The sequence below is a fragment of the Tetrao urogallus genome, assembly GCF_951394365.1.
Source record: "Tetrao urogallus genome assembly, chromosome: 5".
Classification (NCBI taxonomy): Eukaryota; Metazoa; Chordata; class Aves; order Galliformes; family Phasianidae; genus Tetrao; species Tetrao urogallus.
In genome coordinates this window covers 10,009,373-10,031,819 of record NC_136818.1, presented here as the reverse complement: position 1 = coordinate 10,031,819, position 22,447 = coordinate 10,009,373, and the positions used below count along the sequence as shown (strand labels likewise).

At 50.9% G+C, this 22,447-nt stretch overlaps 1 protein-coding gene across 1 annotated transcript in view; it reads left to right on the top strand.

Annotated features, from left to right (window-relative positions):
- Positions 1 to 22,447, top strand: part of PTPRF (protein tyrosine phosphatase receptor type F) — a gene marked incomplete at its 3' end in the record, with an annotated part of 217,628 nt that overhangs the window by 174,780 nt on the left and 20,401 nt on the right. Inside the window, exons 13-20 of the mRNA XM_079535358.1 lie at positions 1,634 to 1,751; positions 4,000 to 4,578; positions 5,210 to 5,307; positions 10,226 to 10,479; positions 11,416 to 11,506; positions 13,775 to 13,987; positions 16,853 to 17,007; positions 20,133 to 20,248. Coding sequence (XP_079391484.1) covers positions 1,634 to 1,751; positions 4,000 to 4,578; positions 5,210 to 5,307; positions 10,226 to 10,479; positions 11,416 to 11,506; positions 13,775 to 13,987; positions 16,853 to 17,007; positions 20,133 to 20,248 — 1,624 coding nt within the window. The remainder of the gene's footprint in view (positions 1 to 1,633; positions 1,752 to 3,999; positions 4,579 to 5,209; positions 5,308 to 10,225; positions 10,480 to 11,415; positions 11,507 to 13,774; positions 13,988 to 16,852; positions 17,008 to 20,132; positions 20,249 to 22,447) is intronic.

The following is a 22,447-nucleotide window of genomic DNA, read 5'->3' as shown; positions in this document are numbered from 1 at the left end:
CGAAAATGACCTTTTTAGAGTCAGCAATTCAATTACGTGCCCTACTGTGAGCTTCTCCGGCACAAAGCATTTCTCCTCCTGCTTTATATGGAGGAGTTGCACTCGGAGTGGCTTTGTCATGCCAGCACTGTGTTTACATTATGCAATCAGACTTTCTTTCATCCATCCCTCCTCTCTCTCCCCCCTCCTCCCCGGCTCGCTTGCTTTGCTCCCGGTGGCATGCTTTTGCGTGAGAATTTCTCTTTGCATGGATTTGGGAGGAGTGAATTCTCTTGGGATGTTCAGAGTCTGCAGGTTTTGTGTGAGTGCTTCCCTGCGGGTCCATTGGCACCGATCGGACTGCGCGTCCACTCACCCGCACGCACACACTGCTGCAGGGGCAGAGTTGGGATGGGACTCTGGTTCACACGGTGATTTTGGCGGGGTTCTTGTTGGTGCTCGTTGATTTTTCTCTGGGCTGGCTGGTTCTGCGATGGTAACAGGGCGATATTGATGAGTAAGCCTGGGCAGGTAACCTGAACCAGCAGCACCGACTGGAAATCAGCAGCTTTCATAGAGTGGGTGTTACTGGGAGGGAGTGATGAGAGACTGGCTGTGCTCCGAGAGGCACCGCAGGGATTATGGACAAAGATCAGAGCCTGGAGCAGCCCCTAAGAGTGCCTGAGCTGCCTCTCCTCAGCCAGTGGAGCTCAGCCCATCTCTGCTCTTATCATCTGCAAGGATAAATCACGAACCCTGAGCCTCTGCCTCTCACTCAAAAGCTTCCCAGCCCCTTCCAATGACTTGGCGAGTTACTAGTGCTGATGATCCCGATCTCCTTCATAGCACCCGTAGCTGAATGCTGTTCAGGAGTATCTGCCTTGGGTCACTGAGAGCTGCTCCGAGAGCTGTGCAGGCCTGGCCAGCGGGGCTTGGCACAAGTCACATTACCACTGGAGGCCAGCAGGGAGGAGTGATGCTCGTGCTTTGATCTCAAATAGAAGTGTGGAGCCGTGCCCTCCTCCTGCCCCAAAGGAAAACAGGGCATGCAGGGGTGCTAGCACACTGCCTGCTCCCAGACCTCCCACAGTGCAGGGTTTTCCCCCCGGGTCTTGCCAGTGCCTGGTGCTGACCCCATCCATGCCCGTCGTGCTGTGCCATGCCTGGCAGGGAGGGCGAGCACGGTGCTGCAGCACTGCAGGTGCTCCTGCTCCGGGCTGCGCTGTTGCCAGAGACAACCTTAAAAACCCCCACATGAGCCCCCAGGAGGTTTCCGCAGCTGGCTGATCTGGCTTCTGCTCTGGTTCACAGCTCCACAGCCCTCTTACTCTCAGGCTTACTGTGTTAGGGTTACAGCTGTTCTCTTTTCCCCTTGTGCTGGCCGCAGGTTCTGGTGGGTCCCCAGGAGTGCCAAGAGTTAGGGGCGAGGTGAGGCAGCTCGGTGCTGGAGCGGTGGCAGTTACCATTTGCTGGCTCCATGGGGGAGCGAGGCGAGACGTGTGTGCTTGGGTGCAATGCGCGAGCGTGCGCCAGCAAGTGTGTCGGTGTGTTGCTGTTGGAGATGCTGATCCCCGTGCCCTCCATTTGCTCGCTCTGCTAACGGGTGTTTGCTCTTCTCATTTGCCTCTTCTCTGCCTCGTGGATGCGCTCCCAGGAGACGGTCATTGGAGGCCTGCTGCCGGAAACCACCTACTCCGTCACGGTCGCTGCCTACACAACCAAGGGAGATGGTGCCCGCAGCAAGCCCAAGGTCATCACCACCACAGGGGCAGGTGAGCGTGGGGAGCGGAGATTGCAGCCTCGCAGGGGTGGTGGTGGTGGAGCCTCCCAGGAGGTGCCCCAGGAGTACGGGCAAGGCACCTGTGCAGGAGGAACCGAGAGGGCTGGAGATGCCACAGAGGTCCATGCTCTGGTGATCTGCAGCCCTTCCTACAGGCTTTGCCATTGGATCACCCGAGCAAAGTGCAGCAAACAGACGGACACTGCCAGGGCCCACAAGAGAGCCATGAAACTCGTGGGCCTGAGCTCCTCTGCGTAGTCCAGAGACCTGGGAAGAGGAAGCCTAAAAGTCCAGGCCCTCCCTCAGCTTTGGAGTCACAACCTGCCCTCATTTTGTCCCCTGGTGCAGCCGGGGTAGGCGAGTGCCATTTCTTGCTTCCTGTGGTGACTGCAGTGCTGCCTAGGACAGCTGCTGGCGTGGTGGGCCCTCAGGTGCTTCTCAGCTCCACCTGGCCTTTGCTACCACCGCCTTCCCTGGCTTACATACCTCAGCCAACCTGCTCCTAGAGCCGCGATAAAACCTGGAATGCAACAAATACTGCTGTAGGAGTGCTGCGGACACAACTACTAGGTCTGGTGATCCCAGCCAGTTCATTCTGCTCTCACGGTAGACTTGTACCCTGTGCCTAGTGCCAGGAGCTGGGGCACCCCAGCGTTCATCAGGTGCTTTCCTCCGGATGCGATCAAGCTTGCCTTTGGCAGTGGTATCAGCTAGCTGTCATTGTTTTGTCCTCGATTTTCCATTCATTAGACCTGTCCTTCAAAAGATAATCCTGCTGCTTTTCACACCAGCCTCAGGAATGGTATTTACCATTGGTTATTATGGGAATGCAGCTTGTGCAAACTGAGAGCATTTGTTCCTGGTGCTTTTAAACAGGAACAGCTTGCTATCTCCTCTGCGCTGCATATGGGGAGCTTCAGAGGTAGTTTCCACTGTCACAGTCTCAAATGCTGTCTCCCTCGTGCCTCACCATGGTGTAAGCTCTGTTCATCAAATTGCTACAGCTGCCCTATGAACGGGAAAGCTTCCTAAACATCCCAGTGTTGCACTGTAAACCACAGTGAGTCTTCCCACGTTATGATGCACATTTAAAGTTAATATTTTGAACCAACTTCAAAAATAATGTCTCCCATAATACTAGCTGCTGCTAGATGTTGTATTACAAGTACAAGGAGGATGGCACTGGCACTGGAAATTTAATTCTGTGTCTTAAATACCTACAAAAACACTCCCATAGCTGCCTTTGCACTGGCTCGTCTGCAGGCTTGACCTCACAGGGGAGTGTTGGTATCGCCCTCTCATGGCAAAATGGGGGCATAATTCTGTCAAATACATGTTTCTCTTGTGCTCATCCGTGGGCTCAGACATTTCAAAATGGTACACGAGTGTTAAGCTAGGTTTGGCTACAATCCCATTTTCATTTCCATATCAGTGGCCCCATCCCTATGACTCTGAGTATCTTCCCTATCAGTTCATTTGTTTACAAATCTGAGCTGATATGAAGACGCATCCTTTTTTAAACTGAAGGAGATCAAAGTATTAAACCATCAGTCTAAAGCCATCAGTTCCCAACCCGTGACGGCAACACCCCTTGACTTGTTCAGCCTAAACAAAAGTCCCATGGAACGCTTGTGTTCACCTCTCACATCGACACTGGCATCATGACTCTGTTCATCAGCTAAAGCAAAACGCATTCTGATGATAAACAGCCTGGCCAGCTCCGCTTGCTGCCACTGCAGATGGTAAAACTGCAAGGTTTCGGGATGAAATTAGTCTGCCTCCAGACAGACCAGGGTGCTGGACTCGGGCTTCTGTGTGGCTGGTGTCGAACTGCACTGGGGCCCCGTGGCCTGGTGCTGGGCACCAGCTGGAGAGTCTGAAGACCACTGATTAGGAGGACGGGATTCAGCTCTTCTCTGAGATAAATGGGAAGCTTTGAGGTACCTTACACCTTTCCTGTAAAAGGGGATGAATTTTGGGGCTGGATGTGGCTGGATTTATTGCCTGTTTAGATGGCGGCACACGGGAAAATGGCAGCCAAGAGCTGTCTGGCTCCAGCTTCCCTCACCACTGGATTAGGGTCATTCTGCCTCTATCCATGTGAATTGTCTGTCGTCCTCTTCACCCTGTTGTCTGAACTTTCCCACTTTCCTCAATCCTCACGGACTGAGCAGCACGGAAGCTGTCCTTCCTCTCCCTCCTCCCAGGCTACAGGTGGTCATTGTGTGTTTATGTTGCAGTCCCGGGGAAGCCCACCATGATGATTAGCACGACAGCCATGAACACAGCTCTCATCCAGTGGCACCCACCCAAGGAGATGGTAGGGGAGCTGCTGGGTTACCGGCTGCAGTACAGACGTCTTGATGAGGAAAAGATGAACACGATAGACTTCGGGAAGAGGGACCATCACTACACTGTGACCAACCTGCACAAGGGGGCCACGTACCTCTTCAAACTGTCTGCCAAGAACAGAGCTGGTCCAGGAGAGGAGTTTGAGAAGGAGATCACTACCGCAGAAGACGTGCCGAGTGGCTTCCCACAGAACCTGCGTGTGGTGGGTCTCACCACTTCCACCACAGAGGTTGCATGGGACCCCCCAGTCTTGGCAGAAAGAAATGGCAAGATTGTCAACTACACAGTGGTATACAGAGATATAAATAGCCAGCAGGACCTGGCTAACATCACCAAGGACACAAGTATCACTTTGACGAATTTGAAGCCTGATACCACTTACGACATCAAAGTGAGGGCCCGCACCAATAAGGGGGTTGGGCCGCTCAGCCCCAGCATCCAGTCTCGGACCATGCCCGTTGAGCAAGGTAAGCGGCCCTCTAACAAGCCCTAACATCAAACTCTGGCTCCAGGACAGGGACCTTTGCTTCGGTTCACTTCCCTTGGCTCTGTCTAATGAGATCAGGTACTGTGTGGCTCCCTAATGTAAAACTGGTTCAGCGAGGGGAGGCTCAAGGAAGGATTCCTTAAAGTTGTCGTTTGGGGGGGGCAAGGGGGGTATTGGTGGTAGCTTAATTGCTTTCGTTGCTCCACAGGCACACTTTGCTCTTTTATCTGTACATGAAAGGCTCTTGCTTGAACTAGAGCAGACAGCTGGGTAGGATCATCTGCAGATCCAGTACCTGAGCACCACTGCTCTTTGATCATGGCAAAGGGCCAGCAGAGTGTGAGTGGAGGGGGGAAGAGAAGGCTGCAGTTCAGCCCACAGCTTCATTTCCGTGATGCTGGGAAGTATAGTCAAAAAGGGGAACTCGACTGGAGACTGGAGACTTGGTAAAAGGCTGCTGCTTTTTTCTCCTCATATGTCACTTCTCTGCTGTAGCTGACCTCTCTGAAGTCTGCTGCTGAGTTAGACAAAGAGAGACTCAGAGCTGAGCTGCTGCCTGGCTCTGTCCTGACTTGGCCCACAGTGCTGAAAAATCTTGTTTTTTATTTCAGTTTTTGCTAAGAACTTCCGTGTCAACGCCGTCATGAAAACATCCGTGTTGCTGAGCTGGGAAGTGCCTGACTCCTATAAATCTGCAGTGCCTTTTAAGGTAAGTGTGGGGATGCAGAGCTGGCAATTAGCAGGTCTGGGAAAAGCAGCACCTTGACATGCTGCATGGTGTTTTCAGGCCATCAGATGTGAGACCAGCAGAGCAAGGTCAGATTGCTCACTGGTCTGGGGTCTTGTGGAGCTCAGATCTCCATGCCCAGGTTAGCTAGCTGCTCTTGCTTTTGAGCACCTGTGTGTGAACCATGATGCACAGAAGAGCACACTGCTTCTTGATTTCCCTCCTTTCACTCTTCTCAAGTCAGAAGATATTGTAATTTTGTTGATTTCTTTCTCTTTTGATCAGTTATGGAATAGACAGCCAGCACTTGCAGCTCATGGTAGTAAACAGGAATGAATAATGTTAGTTGAAGCCTATCAGCAAAGGATGCCATCCTATCTTGTCAGTAGCAACTTCTGCTATGTACCCATTTCTCCATTGACAGTGCCCTTGAAACTTGCAGCTTGCCTTTTCTAATAGAGATGGGAACTCTTTGGGACCCTGAGATTACTGGTGCTTTGCTGATGAGCAGTTGCAGTGGTTGTTCATATGGTCCCAATGTGTGCTTTGCTCCTCCATCATCTCTTTCAATATCTTATACTTGGTATTTGCACAGCTGGGACCTACCGGTCAGGCTAGCAAAAGCTTGTCATGGCGCCTGATTCAGAGTTGAAGTGTGAGAAGTTACAGATGTGATTTAATCGTGAGAGACCACCGGGAATAATTGGTCTGAAAACCAGTCAGTGAATCAAACTAAAAACGACTCCTTCTGCAACAAGTCCTGTCTCAAACACGAGGATTGCTTTTTTCAATTACTGCAGAACATCAGGGCAGATGCATAAATCTCAGGGGGTGAAAGAGAATAAGGAACGTCCTCACCCTTGGGGTGTCACAAGTGTGAGCAGCACAAGCTGTGGGGGAGCCATGGCCAAGGGAATGGGATGGAGGTCTGGGGCTGCATCCACGTCAGTGCATGTGATCCTTGCTATAACTCTCCTTGTCTAGATCCTAAAGCTGAATTACCGTGATCAATAGCAGGCACTTGTTAACATGCAGAATTTAGCTGAGGCAGACAAGGCTTTTATGGACACCTCATGGTATTCAAAGTTTTCCCAAGCGAACGATGTGTTAGGATCAGTGTTCAGATAATCTGGCCGCGAGGAACTTCACTGATCCCTGTTACTGTGCACTCCGCCAAAGAACCAGGCCACTTCATCTTGCCTCATTCCTACGGTATAAAGCCCACATCTCTGTCTGGCAGCTGAGTGCACGAAAGGGACAGTGTGACCTTTGGAGCATTACTAGTGCGTAAGGATGGCGGAGTGGTTGGAGGTAGCCAGGATCCAAGGGCATGACACTGACTTCTTGTCTCAGCCTGGGAGCTGTGACTGCTGGCACGATGACTCAGGATCTGCCCCTGCTGCGGGTTAACCCTCGGATGACACAGGAGCAGATGGCATCAGCCACTTACTAGCTGAAGAGCAGTCATGCAAGCAAGAGTGTTACAAGGATATTTCTCTAATAGTGTCTTCTTTCTGTTAATACTTGCAGGCTTGCAGACACACACGAGTTGAGGTGAGGAGCTAAGAGGGTCAGCTCCAGGTCGCTGACTGTGCCAGTCGAAGGAAATCCATAACTTTCAGGACTTTGATTTTTATAAACAAGGCTCACCTCTCTCCTCTAATTCGGGCACATGGGATGCTGAGGCCAGAGCCTAATATTGTAACTAGCATAACAGATAAATCTCCATGGGAACAATTAGTATTATCTACACTTGATAAACAGTCTCACGCTAAATCTATGTCCCGAAGGGTGTCATATTCTACTTTAACAGATTTAATTAAAGTAGATATTGTTCTGACAATGAATAGTGGGACACAGGCAGGACTGTTGCTGTTTTTTTCATAGAGGTTGAACTGAGACCTTAGGAATTGTCATTGCTACCAAATCAATAAGGAAGGTTTTTGTTCTCTTTGGGGAATTTTCACAGCTTCTTCTGGTCGAGGAGATAAATTCCTTGTAAAATGTTGCCCAGCCTATGCGCTGGTGCAGAGGCATCATTCCTTTTCTATTTCAGAAATGCAGAAGGTCATTCTGGAGCTTTCATGGAACATGTAAGATAGATATGACCTTCTCCCTGGGGATACTGAATTGCCCTGAGACATTCTTCAGCTGAAGAGCAGGATGGGGGGTATATTGGTTGATGAAGGCAGCATCACGAGGTGTCTTACAAATCTGGAGAAGGAGTAGCACGTTCTGAAAATGATTATGATGTAGGTTTGGATACAGCCCCTGGGAACCTGGATGGTGCTTTCTGACATAGTGTCCCAAGGATGTAATAATCCTGCCCCTCAAAAAGTCAACTTCATCTACTTCTCCATCAAGTAATTATTTTCGCAGTGTTGCGCACTGTGTGTCATTTCACCTTTTAGTTCAATATATTTTTTACTGCCTCAAAATCAAACAGCAGACCTTCAGCAGTGACATTTGGACCCACCTAGCTTCTAGCCTTGCATATTCCCTTTTGTGAGTAAGAGCAGTACGAATGACATTTTACAGCAATCCATGGGCTAGTCAGCAATGTTTGGCAGTTCAGAGCCCTTGGGCCAAATTTGCTGCTGACTTAAGTAGTTATCAGTGGGCCATGATGCAACCTCTAAATAGCATTCCTGCTTGAGCTCCCGGGCATCTCCAGCTGTGCACGAATGACTGTTTGTGAGCCCTTACATTACTGCGAGGTTTGTGCAGAGACCTTACCTAATGGTGCATAACATTTGAGAAGACAATGTGTTGTGGCAGGTAAAGGAACGTGGAACTGCTACAGCAGCAGTGAAAAAGGAGGAGGTTGGAGAACGATTTGGAAAGCGTTGCAGATGCTGATTTCACCATCTTTGGAAATGAATTTCTGTTCATGGCAGTGAAAATCAGCCTGATATCAGGACTGGATCAGGGACTGTGTCCTGGCTGGCTCTAATACTGGGCAAGCAGGGAAACACTGAACTGAAGTGCCTGACCATCTTTTCAGTCTCCTCGCCCCAGGAGAACAGCTGTGTCCCCAGCAGATGTGTCGTGCGCCGGCAGTTGGTGAGCAAGTGCCTTCCCTAGAGCAAAAGCAGAAGCAGTTGGTGATGCCTTTATTAGGGAGAATTCATAATGAGAATTTTTGTCTGAGAGGCAAGTGAACTCATTGTGAGCTTTGCATCACTCCAGCATATCTCTTAGTGTTTGAAGTTTGGTTTTGTTTAAGTCTGTGTTGGAGCATGTGAGATGAGGTGAGATCCCACTGCTCCCCGTGGACACTTCACGGTCTGCTCTTGTCTGGAACACCTGGGCATTCCCAGCCACCCTCCTTTTGACTGCCTTTCAGCACATGGGGCAGCCAGAGGGGGCTTGGTCTCTGCAAACCCCACCTTTATTTCAGTACTGGGAACTTATTTTTGCAGTTCATCCCTGAAGACTGAAGCACATCAACAAACAAGTTGGACCATGTCTCTCCATTGCAGCTCCTCACTGCTGCTCTGTTACCTGTTGGGAATCCTTTCTCAGTTCCCAGCATCCACAAAGCCAGGGCACAAGAAAATGGGGCTCTTTTTCTATCCCAGCCTCCATCACAGTGATCTGGAGATAATCTGAAGCTTGTCCTGGGTATTGCTGTTGTAAGCTTTGAAGCACTAAATACTGGAGCAGTGCTAATAAGCTGCCCTTGTCCCAGCAAGCCAGCAACTTTCTGCAGATTGATGCCACCTGCTGCAAAGGTGACTTGGAAGGAAAGTTCAGCCCCTCCCTTGCTGCCTGTGTCAGCCTGCACAGCAGGCTCAGCTGGCCAGATATCTGTTCTACTTCAAGTCATTTTTCTTCCACAGAGCCATCTTCTGACTCTCAAGGCTTCTGTTGGAGCGAGCACATTTACTGTGTGGTCTCTGCCTGTGGCATGCAGTAGCTGCCACAGTGCAACGTGCTCCAGCTCTGCCTTTGCCTGTTCTTGGCATGCCGTGTCTGCACCTTCATCACTGCCCTGCCGTGCTGGATGAAAGGAAGCAGGTGGTTTGTCCCAGCTGGGGCACAACCTCTGCTCCCTCCGGCTCTCCAACACCCCTTTGTCTCCATCTCCAGGCTTTGGTTGAGTTTTGGCTTTGCAGAGGCAGCACTGCGCATTTTGGGGCACAGGAATTGTTCCAGCAAGAGGAAGAGCAAGGTTCCCAGGGCAGTGCTCGTGGCTGCAGGGCCTTAGCCAGGGGTAGGCATGGCTGCAGCAGGGCAAGGAGAAAAAGCCCTTAGCTGAAGGCTGCGCAGGGGGGCACCGGCAGCAGTGAAAAGCAGCGCTGGTCCCCTGCCCGCAGCCAGCGCAGCGCCAGCATCTGTTGTCATGGCAACAGGGTGTCACACCTGCAGAGCTGCCATTTGGTTCAGGTCCCGATCTGTGAGCCCTGTGTGGGATCTCACAGACGTCAGTGAGGCACATACCCCCCGGTCACCTTGCTGGGGGGTGGGAGGGTGCTCAGCACTAACCGTTTGATCAGGCATCAGTTGAGAGACACGGGAGCGCCACCAATTCAAAGCAGACAGGATTTTACACCAAAAGCATATTGCTTGTTGTAGCCTCTTGAGACAGAAAACAAAGAGCCATTCATCTCCATCCGAGGGCAACACATAGCCGTCTGAATTCCTCCCGCAAAGCAGTGCTGAAAAGCCGTGCGTGTGTGGCACGAGACTGAGCACCAGGCTCTGCCCCTATCTGCCCCATGGCTGCGAGGCACAGGGAGCACTGCTCAGCCCTCTGCTGGGGGCTGCTCTTTTTTATCTGAAGATTGATGGCTGTTTGTGAAGCACACGGTACCTGGACACCTCAGGGAGGGCCCACAGCCAAATTGTCATTTGTAATGCTGCTGTCGTCCACATAAGCGTGTCTTTCCCATTTCAGATTCTGTACAATAGCCAGAGCGTGGAGGTGGATGGCCACTCCATGAAGAAGCTCATAAGTGACCTCCAGCCAGACACGGACTATTCTTTCGTGCTCATGAACCGTGGGAACAGTGCTGGGGGGCTCCAGCATCTTGTCTCCATCCGCACCGCACCTGATGTCTTGCAAAGCAAACCCATCGCCACCAACAAGTACATCCAGGAGGGAAAGTTCACGCTTACCCTTCCCAAAGTGCAGACCACTGTGCCAGTTCGGTAGGTGCTGTCTTCTGTTCATTAGTTCATTCGTTGTGATAGAACAAGGGGAAATGGTTTCAAACTCAAACTATTCAGATTGAGACTGAATAAAGGAGTGGTGAAGCATTGGAACAGGTTGCCCAGAGAAGTGGTAGATGCCCCATTCCTGAAGACACCCAGGGTCAAGCTGGATCATGCTATGAGCACCTGATGGGAGTGTAGATGACCCTGTTAATGGCAGTGGAGCTGGAGGAGATGGCCTTTAAAGGTTCCTTCCAACTCGAATGATTCTACTGTTCTGCAAAGACAGATGGAGAGGGGAGTATCAGGGGCTGAAGGTGGGGAGGAGTGCAGGGTGGGCTCCTGCCAGCCTGAGGGCTTTGTGACCTGGGAGTGAATTTCAGAGCAGGCTGCAGTACAGAGCCAGGCATTTACCTGTGTGAACATGGGCTCATACTGCTGGCTCCTTCTGAGCAAATATTTACATGCAGTAAAATTAAGACAATTCTCTGACAGTTTGCCCTTGCCCTGGTGTGTATGCTCCAGATGCTACCAGCAAAAACGCAGTTCAGGATCAGGGGGAACTTTCTCTGACACTGTATATAATATCCTTTAAATAAATAATGGCTAAAGCCTCAAGGAGATTAAAAAAGCGAGTTTGTGGAAGTCTTATTCGTTACTGTGGTATCCTTGTGCTGAATTCCCTCAGGGTTCTTGCTACAATCCGATTATATAAATGTCCTTCTTGCAGCTCCTACACCACCCAATGAAGATCTTCATTAACCTAATGAGCGTAGAAAGGAGAGTTCCCCTCTCTGGTACAGCTGGAGAGCTGGCCTCCTCCTTCCTGAGCTCTTCTGCCACTCAGAGGGCAGGGAGAGGAGCGGGTCATCTCGGGGAGGGATGCGGCACGTGTTCCTCACTGCCCTGTGCTCACGCTTTCCTTCCTGCCAGGTGGTACTACATCGTGGTCGTGCCAGCAGAGCAGAGCCCCAGCAGCCCAACGGCGCGGTGGCGGACGCCTGATGAGATGGAGCTGGACCAGGTAGGAGCATGAAGCGGTGCTGCAGTAGAAGTGTCCTGCAAAATCTGCACAACTCCCTGCACACTCTTGTTGCAGGCTGCCTGCATTCACCCGCAAGTGCAGATTGCCCAGTGCAGGAGCAGCACACTTGTGGGTGCTGGCAGAATCCCACACAAGGGCCTGTAGGCTCTTTCTTCCCCACATATAGCCACCCAAAGAAATAAGGAAAATTCCAAGAAATCACACACCCAGATTCACTGAAATCGCACACGGGTCCATTAAGAGAACAAAGTTGTAAGCTTTGAAGCACTCAGAAATTACAGAGTGTTAGAAGATGTAAGTCAGCTCCTGCTTATCATTAATCTTTAATTACATGATTGCAGAGTCTTTTCCATGGGGTCCCAGCTCGCTCCAGGTATGGGTGGATCTGTTCAGCATGTGAAGCAGAATTGTGTAATGAAGAGCCATCATTTGTAGTTCCCCTGCATCTTTTCCTTGCAAAATCTCGAAAATAGCACAAGGAAGACAAGAGTAGGATGAGAAGGGGTGGTTTGGTTTCGTGCTGTAGGTAGCTGAAGGCAATTCAGAGAGCTGGTTTCTATCTCTAATGGCTTTACCTAGTCCTGGGCAAACACTGTAAAACACCGTTTGCATTAGCAGTCACTGTTTTGCCTTTTTTTGGAGTCCTCAGTTTGAGATACTGAAGCCTTGCTTGGAAAGCCTGAGCATCCCCAGCTGCAGAGAAAGGTCAGTAGAACTCTGTTTGATACAGTCAGTGCAATAGAACATGCTCAGTTTTCTTTAAAAACAAAACAAGCTGATGGCTTTTCAATTTGACATTCAAAATTAGTGGACATTTTTTACATTTATGTCCTTGTGCCTCTGTTCTCTCTCTGTAAAATGAGGATAATCGCTTTCATTTCACCTCATATGGGTGTTTGGAAGATAAGATCATTAATGTTTGTGAAGCACTTGTAATATTACAGTGATCAGCACCATAGAAAAGCCCACGAGGAAATTATTAATTTTGTCTTCAGAGCTGGGTTTGAATAGTAAGCAATAAACAAAGCCTCGGGCTGCATAATGCAAAGAAAAAAACAAAATATGGCAAAGCTGCTCCTTGATTAAGCACTGTCTGTCCTGTCTATTGAATGAGGCAGGGGAGCTACAGAAAAGATGGTATGTGACCGTGTCATCAAGGATTCTAACACAGTGCACAGCTGAATTATTTTTGTACAGGTGATAATAATTCTGACATCTAATTTTTCAGGATCTGAACTTTGCAAGCCTAGCATTCCTTTGGTGCAGACTTACAGTGTGTTACATATATAGGTGGCAGTAGCATCCAGCAGCATCAATCAGTGCTGGAGCCCTGTGGTTTTGTGGAGTGAGCCCATCCACAAACAGCTATGTCTTCTGCCACAGAGCCTCACTGATATTCCAGCCAAGGTGCAGGAGATGTGTATTGGGGGAAAACTCCACCATCTCTCTGCCTTTTCCCCTTGTGTTTACTCCAGTGTGGCTCTTAGGAAGAAGCCAAAGGTGGACTGATGAGAGGAAAGAGTAGGGGGTGTCTTACAGGGCTGTCATGGTTGGAGGGTGAGCTCAGTGCTGTGGCTTTGTGTGCACATCTCTGTCCCCAACCCTGCAATAGAACCAGCATTCCCTATCTGCCCTGACAACACTCATGTGTTTCATGCCTCCTCCTTCACTGTAGATTAGAATTTCTGTGCAAGGTCTGGTATTTGTTTTTATTCATTAGGAAAACATCTTTAAACATCTGAGAGTCTTTCTTAGCAGTGTAACTGAATTTTTTTGTGTTCATATCCTTTTTCGTGAATTTGTGGCTGACTATGAAATTTGCCATTCTTGCTCCAAACATCCCATAAAATCTGTTATCACTGAGTGATTTACGCAAAGCTCTTCCTGCAACACAGCAGCAGGTGAAATATGGAAGCTCTGACGGAAGGGAAAGACACAGCAAATGTCACTTTTTCCCTATACATCAGTGTCAGTTGTAATTCACGTCCAGTGTCCATAAAGAATCTCCTGACACTGCACATACCAACACCTGGGCCAAAAAGCATGGCTTGGTTCCCTTGTAGACCGTTGGGATGATAGGGGCTACAGTGGGATGACAGGTTTCTTTGTACTGCCGTGTCCAAATCCAACCCAGTATCATTTCCCTGCCTTCCTTCTGCCCTGCTGAGCCTTACAGCCAGTACGGTGACGGCGTCAGGCGGTGCCACGCTAGGCGAAGCTGTAGTGATGCACCTTGTTTGTCCCCAGTTGCTGGAGGCCATAAGCCAGGGCAGTCAGAGCAGGCGCCAGCGACGCCAAGCAGACAGACTCAAGCCCTACATTGCTGCCCAAGTGGACGTGCTGCCTGAGACCTTCACTCTGGGGGATGAGAAGAACTACAAGGGTTTCTACAACAAGCCCCTCTCTCAGGACCTGAGCTACCGCTGCTTCGTGCTGGCCTCGCTGGAGGATGGGGACACGGTAAGGACCTTTTGCTGGGGGCACAGGCTGGCACAGCTGCATGGGCTTGGGGCGGGTGGGGGCTGAAAGCAGCGTGGTGGAGCTTTCTCCAAAGAGGAGAGAAGGAGGCTGCGTAGCTGGTGTCTGCGAGCCAGGATGTCTGTGGGAGCTGACTTGATAGATGGTGTTTTTGGAGGGAAATGGCACATGTGTTTGACATAACAGATGAGAGTGGAGGGCAGTGCAAACACGCCCACTCTGTGCAGGCTTGGTTGTGGCTTGCTGAGCTGTTCCCAGACCAGAGCGTGACGTGGTTGGCATGGGAGAGCTTCTAATCTTCCTCTTGGCCTGTGAAAAACAGCCCCATTGCAAAGTTGCCTTTGTGGCTCTTCTCTGGCCGGAATCCCATCTCAGGTGACAAGTGGGAGAAGTGAACCTGCCTCCATTGCAGGGCTGTCAGCAGGACAAAGCCACGCCATGCACGTGCCTGCTGCACCCCGGGCTTCTAGCTCCTGTGCCTCACCTTGCTGGAGGCAAATGGGCCGTACCTTTGTCACCAAGCACTGGGGCTGTGCTGGGGAAAGGAGTGGCAATGCACAAAGCAGAGAGCAGCACCGGGAGACCTTGCATCAGCATCCAGCTGTAAACAGGAAGGGCAGGAGTGGCAGTGGCAGCGGCTGGTGTGTAAATAATGGAAATAATAAAGATGCACGGAATCCTTTGGGCGGCTTCCAAGCTGTGGCTTTTTTCCTCGGCCTCATTTGCTTGTAATGGCTCATTAGGGCTGGTCAAGTTCTTCATTTCTCATCCAGCTCACGTGTTCTTGTGGCAAGATGTGCACGCTGGTGAAGGGAGGAGGGTCACAAAGTAACAATAAGGTAAAGCAGAGGCCTCCAGGTGTGCTGTCCTGGCAGTCTCTGTTAAGAAGAGATGACCATAAGCAGATGATGAACATCATCTTCTCCCTAGCGCAGATCTGCCACAGCCCCCCAGTCAGCTACCAGTGGGGCTTTTACTCCTAGCTGCCACCTCTCTGCATCCATCGCTGCATCACACCCATTTTCATTTGAAGCCTGAGACATTCTTTCCAGGGCTGTGCACCATCTCCCTCACTCAGCTCCTCTGAAATTGCTTGCTGTGTCTCTGGCGTCAGCAGACAAGTGGAGCATCACCATTTTTCAAAGGTGGAGGGGAGGGTGATGGAAACAACACCTCTGTCTGAGCTCAGGGGCACCTGCACCTGTCAGTCTGCTGTTGGAAATGCCACTGAGATAACAGCCCTTCTGACTTCTGCTCCTGCCTTCTCTTAAAAGGAAGCATTTCCAAAAGGTTTATGCAGAAACGTGAATCTTGTGTCCTCCCCTGCACAAAGCTTGGAGATAGACGTATGTTTCCTGGGTGCACAGAGCAGCGGGCTCCTTCTCTCTGCCCACTGCAGCTTGATCTAGCTGGGTAGAGCCAATATGCCTTCTGTCCAGAGCAGCCCTTTGCCCCTACAGAAAGAAGCCCCAGGCCTTCAGCCCCTTCCCTCACCTCTGATGGAGCATCTTCCTGTTTCTGCCATGCTCAGAGCTGCACCCTGCCCTGTTGCACCAGTGGCCAACAGGTTACAGTGGTCTCGAGCATATTTGCTGTAGGAACAGAGCTGAACTAGGAGCCAGCGGCAATGTCAGTGACACGAAAAAAAGCTGAAAAGTTACACAGTCAAAGCAGCAGCCTCATCCTTACCCCCACAAGCCAGTGGCATTTCTGTCCGCTGATAAAGCCGAGGAGAGCAGCGAGGATGCTGCACCTGCATGCTGCCAGAAGGAAGGCACAGATAAGAGCATCCTCTGTACTCCACACGTGTGAAACCAGGCTGGCTGGGATCAAGGGCACCTGTGAGAGGAGATCAAATTGTGCGGCTCAGTGGCTGCAGCACGCTTGATGTTTCTCTCCCATCCCCTCACATGCACACAGACAGAAGGGCATGTTTGAACTCCAACCTTAACTTGGGCGATTCATAGACCCACAGGCACCACTCCAGTGACCAAATCTTTCTGCAAGAGCAGAGCGTTCCCAGCTCCCCAGTGCAGGGCAGCAGGTGCTGCTCGAAAGCCACAGGCACAGAACTGAGACAGCCCTGGCCCTCGCTAACAGGGGGAAAGGATTTCTTTTTGCAGTGTTTAACCCTGCTGAGTTGAGAAGGGACAGCACAGTTCCAAAGCCTTAGCAACAGCAGCAGAACAGGCCTGGTGCGCTGTCACTGTGCTGCAGGAAGGATTTGGGTCTCTGCTAATCCTGTCTCACTGGTGGGGCTGGAGAGCTGGCACTTCAGGTTGTAAATCACTGGGCTGCCAGAATGCAGAGATCTCTGGAAAGGGACTTGTGAGCATGAGCCCCTTTCCAAGGTCTGTTTATCAGAGCAGAGACATCAGGAAGAAAATGTTCCTGTCATTTTGTTCCTTTAAGAAAACCGCCTAGCCCAGCAGGGGGTTTCCTAATATAGCCCTGTCCTGGAGAGATGTGTTGATATCAGCACAGCAGGTATTACAAACCACTTAGGAATCATCAGCCAGCCCCACTGTGCAATTGGTTGGGATTCAAAAGCCTGTGATTTGGCTCTGAGAGAATCCAGGGCTGGCAAGTGGCTCGTAGCTGGGCTGCTCCGGTTTGGCACCTCGGGGCCAGGTCTGCTAGCCAGAAAGTTGCTGGCACGGAGTTGTCTCATACCAGGAAGAGACTGCTTCTGCAGTGGGACCTCTGCTGATGCCGAGAGAGGGAGGATATGTGGTTTGAGAAGCAACACTGTTCCCTGCTAGGGGAAACCTCTGTTTCAGGGATGTGGCTGTTGCTTTAGCCTAATGGATGCTTGCTTTTCTCTCCCTCTCCTGCTGTGCTGTTCAGAAGAGATACGCAGCCAGCCCCTATTCAGATGAGATTGTGATGGAATTGGCTTCAGCAAAGCAGCAGGACGAGCCGGAGATGCTGTGGGTGATGGGACCTGTCCTGGCTGTGATACTAATCATCATCATCGTCATCGCTATACTCCTCTTCAAAAGGTGAGATATGCTCCAGGGTGTTTGCAGGTACAGCATGAGCACTGCAGGTGGTGGCACCTTTGTGACCCTGCTTCTGCCCTTCAGGTATGGGGAGCCCAGGTAGGCAGTCCTTCGGGGTCACAGGGAGGAGAAAGGTCTCTACCCGGTACAGCAGAACAGCTATACAAAGACTGCAGGGTTGGATATGTGGAAGGTAATTAATGTCAGCCCAAGGACATAAAGCTGCTGTGGGTTAGGGAAACCTGTAAGCAGTGGGACAAAGGAGAGCAGCATTGTCCCTTGAAGGAGCCTGATCACTCTCTGCTCTCCCAGCTTGGATTTGCAGCACCAGGGATGTATGTAGCACTGCGTGCTTTCTGAAATTGCCTGCTGGAGCTCTGGCACTGCCCCCACTGCTGTGAATTCTGACAGGGGGAACAGGATGAGAGCAGGGCATGGATATGGCAGGCTGACATCGAAGTAGGAGCTCTCCTCTTGAGGCCTCTGGGTCCTGGCTGCTGTGTCCCTGCCAAAGCAGCCGCCTGCTTCAGAGCAGGTAGCAGAGCGGTCCTGCTACAGCTGTAGCTGTGGTGTGAGGCAATTGTCAGTCCTCGCAAGGAGCTGCAGATTGCATTTGCATGTGTTCGCATAGCCTGTTCAATTACACTAGGTCACATTTTCTATCAGCTCAGCTCCAAGGTTCTGCTCCTCCTGGACTCTCTATTTACATATGTATCTGTAGCTAGGGGAAGGGAGCTGCTTTTGTTGTCTGATTAAATGGAGCTCTGCTGTGCATGTGCAGTCAGTGCCTTTCTGTGTCAGTGATCTTCTCCTTTTTCTGTTTCTGCTCTTCCCTGGATCTAGTAAACAAGAAAGGTAGGAATCCATTTTATCTTCTTGTTTCGCTAAAATTTCAAGTCTATTTCCCTTTGTAAATATCAAGCCTGAAGCTAGTAAGGGGCATCTTTGTTTTTGGGAGCATGAGGGCATGCCAACCCTGGGGGTTTACAAAGACTTTATTTCCTCAAAGGCATCACAGGCTGACACAGGGAGATGGTTCCAGCATAAAGACTTCCCAGATTGTTTTCGCAATTAAATTGGAAATCCAGAAACTACAACAACAACAGTTACATGTGTTTCATTCTATTCTCAGTCACTTCAGACTGAGAGCTATTCTGGCAAGAGTGCAGGTGCATTCTTGCATTCTGTAATGAGGAAATGTTAAGGGAATACCAGACAATTGGAAGAAATAAAATGTTTGCTGGACTTGAAGTTGAAAAAATGGTCCCCTCCCTCTCTGCCAGGGAAGATCTGCCTGTGGGCCCCACAGGTGCTGTGCCCACCTTGGCACAACCCAGAGATAAGCACCAGGAAGCAGCACAGGCCCTCTGTCCTGACACCCAGTATTCCTGTCCCAGCCAGCAGCATGTCTGCAACCAGCACTACCCATGTGCTCACAGGGATGCTGTATTATCCCTCTGCTTTTTGCCATCTGCTTCTTCAGAGGCATTTTCTCCTGAAGGTACTCATGGAGCGTATTCACAATTTCAGATCCACAATGGGAATGAATTGAAGCTGAGTAGCGGGAGATAGCTTGGGGTCTGGAGGTTTGTTCAGCTGTGGCCCCCATTAGGTTAATGAGAGAGATAAACATTCATTCTATGCTGTGCCTGTTCCCCAGCAAAGCTGGGCCATCTTGCTCAAGGGCTCAGGGGCTGGCACACAGTAGCACACTGCACATCCTGCCATGCTCCTGAGAGGAAGAACAGTGCTTTATTTATTTGCCATGTATTTTTCTTTCTTTCTAGCAAAATGCTCAGTCCTTGAGCTCTTTTGTCTCAGTCCAGGCAGCTAAAAGGCTTCTGAGACGTTGAAAAGACACACTGGTGCTCCCCACTGAACAACCCCAGTGTCTGATGCAGCACAGACTGCAGATGGAGCTGCTCATGACCTGAGCTGCAGAGGGAACGCAGATTTCACTTGTGATTTATGCATTAAATTTTACCATTTCTATCACTCGTGCCAACAACCCCGGCATGCACAGCTGCCAAGGGAAGCGACAGCACCCTGTGCCTTCACTGAGCGCTTCTGATGGTGCGTGGCTCAGTGTGCCCCCCTCCAGAGCTGCAGCTGCCTCTGTGCAGAGCACAGCAACCCTCAGGGTGCTTCAGATTGCCTCTCAACCAGGAGCAGAAGGCAGAGAGTGGCTGTTGCAATGTTCTGGATGGTAAATGTGCTAGCATTTATACAGAGTAGCAGTGATGCAGCTCCCTCTTTTGAAGAAAGCATCAGGTCAGCAGAGGGGTTCACCATCAGGCAGAACCCATTTTCAGGCTGTAGCCAGAAGACAGAGTCTCTGCATATTGCTGCGTGCTTAGCATCTTGGTAAGGCGTCAGGATTGGCACAGGCTCAAAGGGATGGTGCTCCCGTCCTGCTCCTACCCAACAGCTGGGAATGTCCAGTGTATTTGTAACACAGAATGAGAAGTGGAACTTAGAGAATTGCTGGAAACCCTTTTTACAGTATTAGATTTTCCTTAGTGTTCACTTGTCCACTTTTTGATTGGATGTGTCCCTGCTTTGCCTGTGAATTCCAGCAAGAGCCCAAGGTGGTGGCATTGCTTTAGGCATAAATATAGCATGAAGAGACAACAGTGTATTTTATTGTTCCATTAATACACGCCTTGGGTGCCTTCAGCCATTCAAGACGTATATTAATGGCCCAATAAAATACACCCTGAAGAGCCTTTACACTATTATATTACAGTGTTCTATATTTAAATATGTCTAATACGTGAGGAAAAAAATTTTGATTATATCCCTCCACTACAGGAAATAGTTCCTAGAGGGAGTGCAAGGAAATGAGATCTTGCCTCTGTCTGCTTTTTCTCTGGTCAGTGTTACGCAGAAGTTCTCATTTCAAAGTGCCTCACTAATCAAACCTCTGCCATCACTGAAATACAACCACTGCTGTCCCATAGAAGGGAAATTGGAGGCACAGAACAGGACGTGACCTGCCCGGAGCCCCAGGGACCCTGGGGTTGAGCTGGGTATCTGGGACACAGGGACACAGATTCCTTTCCAGGTTGGTTGATGCCATTCTCTGCCAGAGCTCACCTGCTTGTTTCCGTCCTCTCTGTGTACAGGAAAAGAGCACACTCCCCCTCTTCCAAAGATGAGCACTCCATTGGCCTGAAGGACTCGCTCTTGGCCCACTCTTCTGACCCAGTCGAGATGAGGCGGCTCAACTACCAGACTCCAGGTAGGGAGCAGCAAAACCCCTTGTGTCCTACCTGCCCTAATTCCCCTCTGCCAGATCCCCGCACCAGAGGGGGAGTCTCAGTCCTGCTCACGTAGGGACAAAGAGCTGCCTGCAGCCCCTGCTGCTACCCAGGCAGTGCTGGGGCCTGGTGATGGGCACTGCTGGTTTCAATGGCCTCTGTCCAGATGGCGGTTCAGGAACAGCTGTTGCTTTCTGCATAGGACTGCTCAGTGCAGAGCATCTCCAGTCATGCCTGCACTGGCCTCCGGTGCCTCAGGCTGTAGCTGTGTGACAGCCTGCAGAGGCAACTGCACTTCCTGCTGCAGAAAGGTCTCATGCTGCTGCTTTGTGTCTGTAATGTCTCTGATGGCACCAAAAGCACGGTGCCTGTCATTGTCACGATCAGAGACGGGCTCACCCCAGCTCATTCAGAGCCTCTCAGAAAGCCTGAGCCACAGATGAAGTGGAGGAGGGCTTGGTTTTGTGATGGAGGGAGCAGTTCGGCAGTAAATGAGGCACAGCTCTTTTCTAACTCGCAGCTCCTCCTGGTCTGTAACCTACTTTCCTTTTCCTCCCGCTGCTCATTCATCTAAAAGCTTTCGTCTAACAGGAGGGTTTTGAAGGGACCATTTCCTGATGTAAACGAGATGTGCCTGGCAGGGAGGGGGAGCGGAGCCTTTCCTGGTGCCGCTCACAGAGGTCTGAGCCTTGGCTGCAGCAGCACAGACCTCACCAGCATGTCTCCCACTGTGCCAGAGCAGCTGCCAGAGGAATTGCAGCTCCCAGGCAGGGCTGGTGGCAGCTCTCACGGGAAGGATGCAGCAACAGCCTGGCAGTTGCCAGCCCACCTGGCACAGTAATTGCCGCAACATGGACCAGCGTGGGAGGAAAACGCTGTGGGGAGCAAGGGGGGGAACTGCAATGGGGAGAGAACATCTCAGTGGGCAGATGTCAGCGAGAAGCAGTGACACACAGTCAGCAACAGTGTGCAGCTCCCAGAGGAGGAGCGAGGTGTTGAGCATGGCTGCTCTAGGACACCTGTGCTTGGGGACAGGTCTCTGTGACACATCCTACAGCCCAGGGACACAAGAGCCATCTTGTTATCTGCTTGTGGTTCACTTCATGGAGGAATGTAACAGCTTGGGCTTACAGCTGCTCCAACAAAGAGATGGGGTTGTGCAACGAGGGCATCCTTCACTAGAGCTGTAGGAGGGATCAAGAGCTGCCATCAAAAAGAAGAGCAGTCCAGGAGATTTCTTCTTCCCCACCTGCACCTAAGCATAAGCCAACGACACTGCCTTGTTTATTAATTTTGCAGAGCTCTCTGGAGAGAAAAAACAACCCAAAGAGTCCGATGCACTGGAGATGCAGCAGTGCCCTGTGATGCTGCTTGCCAGCACTCCCCGCCAAGTGACAGCACCACATCCTTTCCCCCCACCCTGCGTCACTAATGAGGCTCTGCAGGGCATAAGCAGATATCATGTGGCTAGCAATAACTGCTCCAGCTCCTGACAGCCTTGTACTCGTTAACAAGGAGGCATGGAAGGCACTGAGCCCAGCGGGCCCATGTTGCCGCTCTGTCACCCGCTGGTGGCCCAGGTGATGCTGTGTGGGTGCACTGACAAGAGGTGCTGGCTACTGGCCCAGCACACCTCAGTCCCCCTGCTGGAGTGTGCTGAGCAGGGAAACCTTGTTTAATGCATAATTAATTGGTCTGTTGTTATTAAATATTAAGCTTTCTCATTTTCTTGGGTCTGACTTCAGACAGGGGTTACTTTCCCCACTGCCAGCCTGCCTGTACTAACAGGGACCGACAGTACTAATGTACTGCTTGGCTAAGTCCAGGGCTGTGCAGCGTCCCAGTGTGCCATGACAGGAGACCAACTGAGCTGCAGGAGAACTGGGGGCTCTGAGCACCGAGCAGAGGTTGCTGGGGCTGCATGCAGCACAAACCACCGACCTGCCCTGGCTGCCCGCCCTCGGGGATGAGGCTGTATGTGGTGGTGTGTAATGAGAAGTGTGGCTCTCTGCATCGGGTGGAGGACTCTGTGCCCACTCCCCTGCACATCGGTACTGGGGCACAGCACAGGCTAGAGCTAAAGGGGCAGGCAGCCCTATGCAGGAGGGAGGCTTGGTGCTGTACAGGTGCTGCTTTCTTTTGCATCTTCACCTCTTTGTCTTTCCATTTCTGAACCTCTG